The 12,046-nt window shown below is 35.6% G+C and overlaps 1 protein-coding gene across 2 annotated transcripts in view; it reads right to left on the reverse strand.

Annotated features, from left to right (window-relative positions):
- Positions 1 to 2,311: 2,311 nt before the first annotated feature.
- Positions 2,312 to 12,046, reverse strand: part of UFL1 (UFM1 specific ligase 1) — a 32,104-nt gene continuing 22,369 nt past the window's right edge. The window contains exons 13-19 of one of the 2 annotated variants that reach the window (XM_028104216.2): positions 9,096 to 9,213; positions 7,811 to 7,977; positions 7,600 to 7,730; positions 5,959 to 6,039; positions 5,596 to 5,681; positions 4,873 to 5,053; positions 2,312 to 4,272 (exon numbers count right to left, since the gene is read on the reverse strand). In XM_028104216.2, the coding sequence (XP_027960017.1) occupies positions 4,054 to 4,272; positions 4,873 to 5,053; positions 5,596 to 5,681; positions 5,959 to 6,039; positions 7,600 to 7,730; positions 7,811 to 7,977; positions 9,096 to 9,213 (983 nt within the window). In that variant the 3' untranslated portion in view covers positions 2,312 to 4,053. Of the gene's footprint in view, positions 4,273 to 4,872; positions 5,054 to 5,595; positions 5,682 to 5,958; positions 6,040 to 7,599; positions 7,731 to 7,810; positions 7,978 to 9,095; positions 9,262 to 12,046 lie in introns of both variants that reach the window. The other variant, XM_028104215.2, reaches the window with a different exon arrangement.

Here is a 12,046-nt window from a genome sequence, read left to right on the forward strand (position 1 = left end):
CGAAATATATTATGGAATAGTGCTCTTCTCTCTCTGATTTTTCAACACCAGAACTTAGAAACCCTGAGTGTTTATATTGTATGAATCACAAGGACTTAGATTTCAGTAAGAAAGCAGGAAGGAGAAAAAGTCTACGTAATAGAGTTAAGTTAAAGGTACCTTTTAGGCGAGTAGACAAGCTCAGTAGGAAAGCAATTTAATGGAGTGCTTTTTCTTCTTCACATTGGATGACAAGAAACATAAGAGAAAACCCTTGGGACCTTTGTCTTAGCTTGACTAGTCAGAGAAAGGTGGGTTTTTGTTCGTTTGTTTGTTGGACTATCTGAATAAGCAAGAGTATTTCAGAGCCAAGAAGACCCGTCTCCTTTCTGTGTAAGACAGGTTGTCCATGCTCTTCTTTGCCTATGGGCTGGGAAAAAGACTTCTACACATTACGTCCACATTTTACTTTTCAGATAGGAGAGACATTGATTTCACAAATAATTCATTTTAAAGGATTTTGGTAAGTTGTCAAACTGTCTTTCAGAATGGGTAGCCTTTCTAAAAGACAAATCTAATTACCTTATTTTCCTGGTTAATCATGAAAGGCTTCCCTTGTTTTCAGGAAAATGGCTAAACTTTTTCACTTGGCGTACATATAAGGAATTTCAGGATCTCCCCCTGGTCTCTCCAGCTTCATCTTACCCTACTTCCCCAGACCATTTCTCCTATTTCTCATACTTAGGGTTTCCCGAATGTCTCATTATTTTGTATTAGTTCGTGTCTTAGTACTTCCAGATCTCCTCTCCTCTCCCAGAAACGCCTGCCTGCTCTCCCTTCCCCCGTTTCCCTGAGGCTAGTCCTACTTTTCTTTCAGGACTCCGCTCAGGGGGTCATCTCTAGCCCGGTTAGTTCCCTCCCGCTGCGCAAGACAGCTTTCATTTCTTCCCCCACCGCATCCTCTGCTAACTTCTCTCAAAATGCTATTCTGAACCATAGTTGTTGATTCTTGCCATCTCCTTGAAAACAAGGGGTATTTTAAAGATTTACATTTGTACTTCTAGTGCGTAGCAGTCATACAGGATCCAGGTTGTTGAGCCAAGGATTTAAATTCACCCTGTCTCCCCTTTTCTTCATCACACAACATAATCCCTTCCTTCCTGCTCTTTAAACACACATCAAGGCTAAGTCTTACTACTAATCACTGAAGGGAAATAGAGGCAAGGCTGGTAAAACAAATAATAAAACAACACTGGGAACTTATAAAAACTTAATACATGTTCAAAGTAATTCCTTCTTGTTTGGTGATGTAAATGGAATAAACACTGTGTTTCTGAAAGCCTGAAATTCAAGGTTTCTTTTTTTGATGGTTTGGAATAAGTCTCTCTTGGGTTCTATTTATTTTTTTGTTTAGTACGGTCTTCAGGGTGAAATGACTTGTGTGAATCCTTAGGCCATTTTAATGGCCACTTCAATAGTGGTCCCAGATTTCTGTGGAAAATGTACATCCCAGAGGAGTTTATCTATGTGTGTTTCTTTCGTCTCCCATATACACTGGGGGAAAGGTATTAATCAAAGAAAGCAAACCTTCCACCGACCCCACCCTCTACCCATCTCACGTGTTAGTCCTTGATAGAAAAAAAGTCCCATTTGGCCCTGGGTTGAGTAGCATTTCTGGGAAGGAATGAACTGTTCCTTCTCAACCTATAGGCTGCACTATCACTGTTGTACTTTGACCTCATCCTTGGTGCTTTATGGTCTGACTAAAATATATTTTCTAAAATGTTGAAGATGGTTCTATATTCAGGTTAAGCAACTTCTACACTTATTATTCTGATTCAGCATTAATGTCTTCTCTGAAAATTCACTGTGATTTTGATAAGATATGCCATGGTTCACTGAATCCTTCTGATGGCCAGAAGTGGGTTTCCCTTGACTCTTCAGAAACACATGGTCTGAAGGTGGAACACACGAACACATTATTCAAACATCTCCATTATATCTGCAACAGCAGGAAGTAGCAGATATGATGTGCAGCTGCACATCTGCTGAAATCCAGCTAACTGAAAATGATTTACTCAGGTGAAATGGTTCACGAATGGCAAACATTCAAGGAATGAGATACTGAGTACTACGGAATTATTTTTGTGTGAGAAAAATTTAAGAAAACCTTTGAAAAATGTTTAGAATAAGAATTTTAAAATGTAAATACATTACATATAACACCTGCCCGATGCATTCTAGTAATTGAAATAATGAAAGCTTCAAAGTACCACAAAATTTAATAGAAACAAGCAAATTTATTTTTAATAACATTCTTAAATCTGCCCATCGAGATCATAGTAGATAACCATTTAAGAATTTTTAGTTTATTGAAATTAGAATTTTACATACAAAATCAGCTAGATAACTTTATTTTCAAAAACAATAAAAACTGTTCTTATTTACTGTGGAAAAATAACCATTTTGATAAATGAAAAAAATTAATGTGAACAAGATAGAATGGTTTTCTTTTTATTTGCTTGGTGGTCTCTCCTATTTTTATTCCTACAAATTAAGAAAGTCAGAACGATTTTATTTCTTTCATTGTCTATGGTCTAGTTTGACACAAATGTGGATTACTTTGGTATCTGCTGAAACATAAATGAGAAGGTTCTTAAAGACTGAATAAAACATTAGGCTGGGTGTTCAATATTTTGGAAACTGAATAAACAAAACTAACTGGAGTTTGTGGTCACAGAGGATTTTTCATTTTTCTTCCTTTGCCCATATGAAAATACATTAATAGAAAATTACCAATGGAAAAACACTTTTAAATTTATGTTACATTCCTATCAACTTTAATAAGCATTAGCTCAGTTAGCAATTATATCAATTTCTTTCACTCAGTATGAATACTTTGTCTGGAATTAGAGGTAGACTGATATTTGTATTCAAACATTTTGAACCACAGAGTTTTAAGTGCCATATAAGGAATTATATAAAATAGTACTTTTTTGATACTTGAGATTTAACTATTATATTCAAAATAAATTTCTTTTTGATATATAATAAATTGTTGCTTAAAACTCATTTGCTTGAAATTATTACCCTAAGGAACTATTTGTTACTTTTAACTACCAATAGTCTTTAGAAAACAAGTATACCTATTTTCTTATAAGGATGTTCATTTTTGGAAAAAAATAAAGTTCCAATGACTTCAATGCACTTAAGGATCCTCCCATAACAAAGAATTAGGTGCGAGAGTGACTACCGATATAAAAAATGTAACACTGAGAAATGCAAACTAGTTAAAGAAAAATACTTGTATTACATTTTTAGTTATTCTAATGTTAAAATGTGACTTATACCTCTTAAGAAGTAACTTTTATTTTTTCTCTTACTTGTTAGCATCCTGTGTTAGAATAGACTACAGCGGTGTATGGGCCCCTCCGGTATTCTTCTGTACCTGTAAAGGCATTCCCTGAAAGACCCAACCACATAAAAGTTCACTCTTGTGGGGGATATGGGAGGCCCTCTATCTGCCAGAAATAAGAGCAAGGGCTTAGTAATAATAATAAAAAAAAAAAAAATTGCAAATTTCTGTATTTTAGGTTTGAAGCATTCTCTATTAATTTTAAAATCCACGATTTTTATTTCTGACACCAAAGGGTTTTTTTTCCCTTTTTAAAAACACATGACATTTTAAAGTTCTGCCTAATATGTATATAACTGTAAGAATGTCACTTGAAATCTAACAACACAACAAATGAGTCCTTTTCTAGAGATGAAAGATTCATAAAATTTATTCTTCATTCAGCATCTGAAAATAAACCTGAAATGGTAATTTTTAGAATTATAATGTGAAAAAGAAGTCTTCCATGGTTGAACCCACTTTACAAAAATTTCACATTTTTCTAAGATTTACACTGAATACAACACTACTGTTTAAACTGAATTGTGTGTGTGTGTGGGGGGGGGTATGTGTGTGTGTAATTGGGGGAAACCGAGGATTGTGAAGTGAATATTTTTTGCTAACCACTCACTTTAAACTTTGGGAAAAATATTTCTATATGACAAAAGTAAATAAGATCATTACTCTTCTGTCACAGATGATTTCCTGGACTTGAGAACAAGGTCTTTAATGGATGAAGAAAGTTCTTGAAGCTCTTTACGAGTAGTATTGGTGATATCTTCTTGTTCTTTGTCTAATTCATCACTCGAGGGATCATCTCCCTGTCCAGTCTTCTTATTTTGACTAACTAAATGCTTTACAACTAAACCTTGATACTTTATCAAAAGAGTATGCTGATCCTGTGAAAAGAGAACAGAGAAGAAAAGTTAACAAACAGGATTTAATTTTCTGTAGAACAAGCCGAATTTGTTCAACCAATACACAGTGAAGGTCTTCATCTTTACAAGTCACTGGCCATGTAAGTAGAAAGCTGAATTCAGCAAGGTCCTTGCTGGCAAGGAGTTTACAGATGAGGGGTGATAAAACACAAATACAGATCATTTTAATGTAAACTGACTTAGCTAAGTTCTATCACCAGAGATTAAATCAAAGTGATATGGGAGTTCAAAGAAGCCAGATTCCTTTTAGCTGAGAAATTTCTCAGAAGAATTTGTGCAGGGTAAGACTTTTGGAACTGGTCCTTGAAGGACAGGTTAAATTTGCCTAAACTGAAACAGAAGACTTCTTTTTACCAATAGATCTTCTAGAATCCCAAAAGATTCTTGAGCTATGCTGAGTTTTTAAAAATCAATCTTCAGATTCACTGTTCACATTCTCGGAACAGGAAGTCATATTAATATGTTTTGTGTCTTATTGTTCATGATGATTCACATCTATCCATTCAAAATATGCAGAATCTAAAAGCTTTAAAAGTTTCAAGTGCATGGAAAATGTAATACCTCTGGAATTCTACTATTAAGAAAAGCAATGATCTGTGGGACACATCTTCCAGGTGCATGGAGCATACTGTGGGTTGAGAACTGAAACAGAAGGACTGCTGTGAGGTGCAGAATAAGAGCAGGGTCTTCTGTGACTTTTAGCTGTTCAGCCAGTGCTTGTCGATGCTGGAACAGTATCTGCCTACACAAAAATAAAATCACAAAAACACATTCTCATATTTTAACAAGCTCTCACCAATTTTAGTTCTTCCCGTCGGTATTCATTTTTAGCTTCTCTAGTTTAATTATCTAGCTCCATAAACATCTTAAGGGACATTTTAAATACAAAATATAGACACACTTAACCCTAAATACTGTGGATAAACTAATATGCTAGAAAATGATAGAGAAGACTACATAGCACGGATCCTCAAAGTGTACTTTTTATTTTGAATTGTTGGGAATCAAACAGAAGTGTGCTGATACAGGTCAGATTTCCCGTAAAGCAGGCCTCAGAGCCAGTATGAAGTTCCCAGGCTTGCTCAACTATGGGCTGAGGGAACCTCGCTACCTTATCGATACCAGTCGGAGAGGGCCACCTATATACTGAATATGCTCAAAGGTAGGCAGCCATGTGGATACAAGTGTTCTCTCTGCAAGATTCAGGTAGTCAAATTCCAACCTCGGATATGAAATATCACACACCTATGAATTTATTAATAATACAGATTAATTCAATGTTACCTTTCCCTTTTTTTGTCTCCCCTTTTCACCATAATATCGCAAGCTTCTGCTGCAGAATCCAGACAAGAAAGAAAGTCTTCTATGCTCTGAAATGGTATTTAATGCCACTATTTACTTTTATTAACAGGTTGCCTAAAGAAATAGAGTCACTCAATAGTTTTATAATTTTACAACCGAAATATAATTTTTAAAAAGGTCATTTTGTTATTAAACTTGAAATTGTGATTTAGGATAAAATGTTCCCAGTCTGTTCCCCCCCTTCACCTCCCAAAGAGATTTAATTTACACTTATGCTGATAAAAATCTACTCAAAGATCACAAATTCTAGCCCCATTTATCTAAACAGAATCAAACTTTACTTACCTTTTCATTCAGAGAGCTATGGAGTTTTGTGAGAGATACTTTGGTTTCTTCTGATAATTTACTTAAAATTTTTTTTCTTACCTGGAAGGGGGAAAAACTCTTTTGGGATTGTGACTTTGACATGTGGTAGATATAAGATCAAACAAAAGAAAACAAAGTATATTTACTACTATAATAGAGTACTGAATGGAACTGATCTTTGTTTTTGAATTTTAGCTTTCAAACTAGGGACAAAAATACGCTAAAAACATTCTAAAATCGGAGAGGTAGCCAACAGCATCAGCCAATCAGGCTAGATATAGCCCTGCGCCTCCCTTCTGGCCCAGCAGCAAAGAGGAAGATGGGGGGTGGGGGGTGGAGAGAAAACCATTCATCTTGTGGGGAAAAGAGAATTTGGGGTAAGAGGCTACTCCCTCTCTCTTCCACTGGGGTAGGAAGAGTGTTCTTCCCTAATGCCAGATGAGAGGGTTCCCACTCATAAGTTCCAGAATGCCTATAAACTAGGGAACTTGCTCCATGGATGGCTGCTTGTTACACTATATGGTGGGTGGAATCTTTTCGGCACCCCTCTCCACACAGAGGTGTCTCGTGAAATATGATGGCATTCTTGACCAGAGCCTGATGGCCTTACCGAGTGTGAAATTTCTGGTGGACGCCTAGTGGAATGGTTTGGCTGGCAGGTCCTGCAAGTTACAGTGAGTCTTGGAAGACCACGGAAACCTACCGACTCCCTGTCACATGCCACACCAGTTCTTCTGTAGCCCCTGAAGGGCACGGGACGGGACCCCATGTGTTTCCCACAGCAGAGGTTAGCACAGAGGCAGGATCCATGGAACTGTCCAGGCAGCTGGAGATTCACTGCTCGAGCTGAAGAAGGGAAGGGGGGTAGTACTTTGCCGGGGTAGGAGGGAGAAATAAATGTATCTCTGTTTGGAGGTACAGGAGGAGGTCCTTGCTACGGGGGTTGTCACTTGCTAAAAAATAGGCCCCCAAACAACCTACACCACCGATGGGGCAAGAGACACATCAGGAGGTCACAGCATGGGACCTAGATCATAACCAGTGATATGTAGTCACTCCTACGAAACCCTTTTGCCTCCTTCATTTTTCCTAAATCTCCAACGTTAAGCAGATGTACAGGGATAGAGAAGAAGAGGAGGAGGAGTGTCAGGGACACATCACACCTTTCCTTCTTGAAGTGACTGGGAGCCGCAGCTCTACCTTCCATTTTTGAGACAGGAAGAAATTACCTTTGACTTTAGCTTGAGATTAGCATTTTAACAAATAAACTGCAATTCATCTAAACATTGAAATGAGACGGTGTCACTAACATGAAAATGACTGCGAAGTTATGGAATCTGGCCAGAAAACAGTCGAGGGATTGGCAACGCAGCAGGAAAAGGGGATGTGACATTAACAATAGTTAGGAAAAAATAAAGTGTTGATTCCAAAGTAATTAAGCATTATTACTTTTAACAGACTGGTTATATCACCAATTTTAAACTAAAAATCTGATGGATTTTTTCGCTTAAAAACCCTTTTATTTTACTTTCCTTCAGACTACTTCTGATGTGAGAAAATAAAATATGCTTTTATTTTAAAACATAATACATCAAGAAGGCAAGAAAATCACTATCATACTTCACTTGTAATGACTGCAGGATCGTCTACTGCCATCATCAAATCCGAAGCTAAGAAGTTGAAAATGAGGTTAGTGATATCAGTACATATTGTCTTCAGCAAGTGCTTTGTAAGAGCAGCCTGTGTATCATCTGGAAAATAAAGGTGCTTTATTAAAATGAATGTCCAGGAACAATTATGAAAATCAATGAAAAAACAGTCTTAAGTATACCTGTAAAGAACTTCACCCCCTTTTCAAACAGCCGGATATTATTGTATAGGTTTGAAACCTCTTCTTGCAAGTCCTTGATTGTGCGCTTTCTATCAGTTCCAGAGGCAGAAGAAGTTGAAGACATGAACACTGATCGTACCACCTCGAGGTAAGTTTTATTAAGAGGTCTGTGCACAAGATAAGTATATTTAGTTTATTAACACGCACTGGATTTATGCATATAAGAAATTTTGCTTCTATGGAAGTAAGCCTTAAGAAAATACCTCTATATTTTTTAAAGATTAATTTGGGGAATAGTTCACAAGAATCTGTCCTCTAATCCTAGGACTTATAACTTAAATGCATTATTTTTCTCAGTTTTAAAGTACTCAAAATTATTGCACTAATGACAGTAAGGATAGCAGTAACAAAAGCTTTAATTCAAATTCGGTCCAAAGTAATTTTTAAAAGTTAATTTGGAGAATAGGACATAAATCTGTTCCCTATTCATAGGAATAATAAATTCTCAATTTCTAAAGTTCTATAAACGATTTTAAAACTTTTTATGCTCAACAACTTCAGAACAGATTATTTTAAGTAATGGCAAATGGTTAGTAGTAACTACCTTCTTACATATGAAAAATGTGATTATGTACTGTATTCATGCACAAAAAATATTCAGTGAAATGAAAAAAAATCTCACTACAAAAACTATATTTCTAAATTCAAAGCTAGATGCACTGGGCTCCTGAACTGCATTTATAGACGCTTACACAATGGAACTAACTTGAGGGAAAATCATATCAGTAATGGTCAAGTTATACACAATTTCTTTTACTTCTGTATAAAAATAAATTTAGCTTGGCTCAATTACAAGCTAGTGCTGTCTAAATTTGTTCTCTGAACACAGTTTGTTACTTTATTTCTCCCTAAAAGTGCACTGTTTATCCTCTGTCAAATCTAGATAGAAAATTTTAGATACTACCTTTTATGCTATGTCAGAGAACAGCCAGTGACTGGTGTTGGTGTTTTTCTCCCAACTAGGACTGAAACATCAATGACCTCCGAGGATGCCTCCACACTCTCACCTTTTATTTCCCACACTGCCTCGCCCAAAGCACTTACACGTCTGTTGAATGGAACAGCATACAGCAAACAAAATCTGGAATTTGGTGGCTAGCTTAAATTCTAAGCTTTGAAAAGAAAAGACTTAAAAGCTATGCTTTCCATGATGTTGGTGAAAATTTTATTTAATAACTCATTGAATTTCTATCATAAAACAGAAAAAATATGTTTTTATACTTACTTTATTAAGTGCTCAGCAAGTTCAGAAATAAATTCCTCAGGGGCATCTTGTACGTGTTTTCTTAAAACATCTTCAATCTCATCCTGGAACATAAAAGTGATCTCTGGCTTCTTCTTTCCTATAGCAGAAACGCACAATAGGAAAAACAACAAAAACATACAGCAACCTAAAAGCAAACAAGGTTCATTAACATATTGAATGGTAATTAAATTACCATTAAGATGGTAATTCATTCACGGACATTGCCAGTGTCAGACAGCAATAACCAATGAAAACAATTTTAAAAATAGGACACAGAGTGGCATTTCTTTTGAGTAATAATTTTCTAACTTTATTTAATGACTGTTCTAATGTCAATCAGAAAATAATAAAGATGATTTTCCCCCTGATCTAACTTGGATGAGGCAAATAGTGGCAAATCAAAATAATCAACTGGATGGAAAAAAAAATCTTTTAAGAAAAAGATAACTTCTCTTTTTTGAACAATGTATACTCAGAATTTCCTTCTTTATAAAAATGAATAGTTACTAAAAATCAAATCATCCTTATAATTTACAGAAGATCTTCAGGAAAAGCCTTTATAATCATGTGAACTACAACTCCAGTAGAATTAAGCTAAAAATTATCTTTTGGGAAAGGCAAAGATGAAAAAAAACCTCATAATTTTACACTGATCATTTATTTTTCTTCTTACAAAAATAATTCTATGCCAGGAAAAATTTGTACGCAGCTACTGTAATGGAAATAATTGTTAAGTGTGGAAATGTCATGCTTTCTCACCGACTTGGATAAGCACGGGTTGCAGACAAAAAAAACTAACAATATTTCCATTATTAATATTGTAAAAATATAAAAGTGATTATTTGCAGCTAGATTTGATCATTGTAAAACCTTAGACATAAAAATAAAAAAATAGTAAAATAAAGAAATTAAAAAATAGCTCAAAAATCAGTAAGTAAGTTGACATCACGGCTTTAGAACAGATGGACACGTTAGAACAGATCCAATATCCTTTCTTTTTGAGATCTGCTATCTATTCCTGAACTTTCACATCACATAGTGTCTGCTTTCTCTGTTTGCTTCCTGCATGCATTTTATAAGTTATTAAATTATATTTCCATCTAGTAATCTTTCACACTGAGTTGATGCTGTATTTTAGCTGAGAACCTAATTACATCCCCCATTTCAGAGATTATAACACAACCCCCTTTCAAAGGCACTGAAATTATATCTTTTTAGGTAGAATGGTTTTACTACCTTTATAGCCCTTCTCCATAATCTATGCACAAAAGGAGTATCACATGCCTCATTTAACAATTACTTAAAGCTACAGATATTAGAGAAATATTTTGTGAAATGCCCCTTCTCTCCCACCCCTAGTACATCTGGGGAATAGAGAAATTCATTTATCAATGAAAATTAAAAAGCCACATAGGACAGTCTTAATACTATTTAAAATAAGAACAGGGCTAGTAGTTTCTATGAAGATCATTTTAATTAATATTGTTTTATGCATGTTGAGAACAGTAGCTATTTTTACCTGTCTTTATTTTTATTCTTTACGTAAAGTAAAGAATACTTTAAACATAGATCTTAAGCAATGATGCTATCACTAGTACTAGCACATTAATGGCTAAAGCCGTGTCACTTGATACCTACACCTCCCAGCTCTAGCCCATACACAATGAGCTCTGTGGAAGAGGTAAAATAAAAATTTCAAATTATCATCATTTCAAGTTTTCTTCTCTTTTTACCGGGGAAAAAGAAAACGGAGGTATCATAGATTCATTAAGTAAATTTATTTAAAACACAATATAAAAGAATCATAATTTTACCTAGAAAAACTAACATGTCTCTTGCTGACTTAACAGTACCAAATGCAAACAAGTCTCCAAAAAGGAAGATGCGTATGCTTAATTCTCCCCCTTAGATAGAAGCAACCAACCAGTTAGATGTTACCATAAAACTTAAATATGCATAAACTCAATGTTTCCTACTTGAATATGCAGAAATCCACTTTTAATAAAATATTATAATTTGTTTTGTAGGGCAGTGGGAAACCATAAAAATGACTATGCAAGTTGAAACTGTGCAAGGTGTTCTTAACAAACAATGGGAGAACTTACGATTGTTCTGTGATTTTTTTAAAAATGTCTGAAAACATTAAGAGCTCTTACTGTTGGTTATAAATGTAAAGAGAAATGCAAAAGAAAACTAATACTCATAATTTAGTATACCATAATTTAGCTCATCAGAAATAGTGGGCAACAAAGTATTTTCTTTGTAAAAAACTTACCAAAAATAGTCTGAACAGTGCTTGCCTTCTCAGGCTGTAACTTACAATACAGAGCAAGCATCTTTTCTATGCCTTGGCAAGTTGTCATTCTCCTTTTTTAACTCTGGATCAGCTCACAGCATTTTATCCTTTGCCCTTTCAATGTTGCGAAACATCTCTGGGAATTCCTTTAACATGAAGTTTTCTGCCAACTACACATCCTCTAGGACATTTTCATCCTCTCTGTCACAACCACTTTCCCCATTTGGTCAGTAAGTGTGCCTCTGCCAAGCTCCTGTGGCCGCATACCTAGTCTCCTGAACAGTGGCAATGCCAACATTCCCACAGTCAGCTAGTTCTTCCCGAATACCATTTATTCTTGATTCATATTTTACTTCCAGTGTTACCACTTTTCATTTCTTGGCTGCATTTTCATCTTTGTTAGCCAGTTCCCTTTTGATTATCCATTTCGCAAAATGTCATAGGGATTCATCACTGGGAGACAAGGAGGCAACATAACTACATGGTTTGTTGTCTGGGCATAAGTGAAGAAGAGACGCACAGGGATCAATCGCTGACAGACTTTGAAACAAGTGATGTGATTGTCATAGCTCATGATGCACATGTATTATTTCATGTGCTGATCAATGGCCCGAGGAGCCAGCAGCAATGCCTG

The sequence above is a fragment of the Eumetopias jubatus genome, unplaced genomic scaffold (assembly GCF_037043125.1).
Source record: "Eumetopias jubatus isolate StellerSeaLion01/CBP00866 unplaced genomic scaffold, mEumJub1_p1.0 scaffold_6, whole genome shotgun sequence".
In the NCBI taxonomy this organism is placed as follows: domain Eukaryota; kingdom Metazoa; phylum Chordata; class Mammalia; order Carnivora; family Otariidae; genus Eumetopias; species Eumetopias jubatus.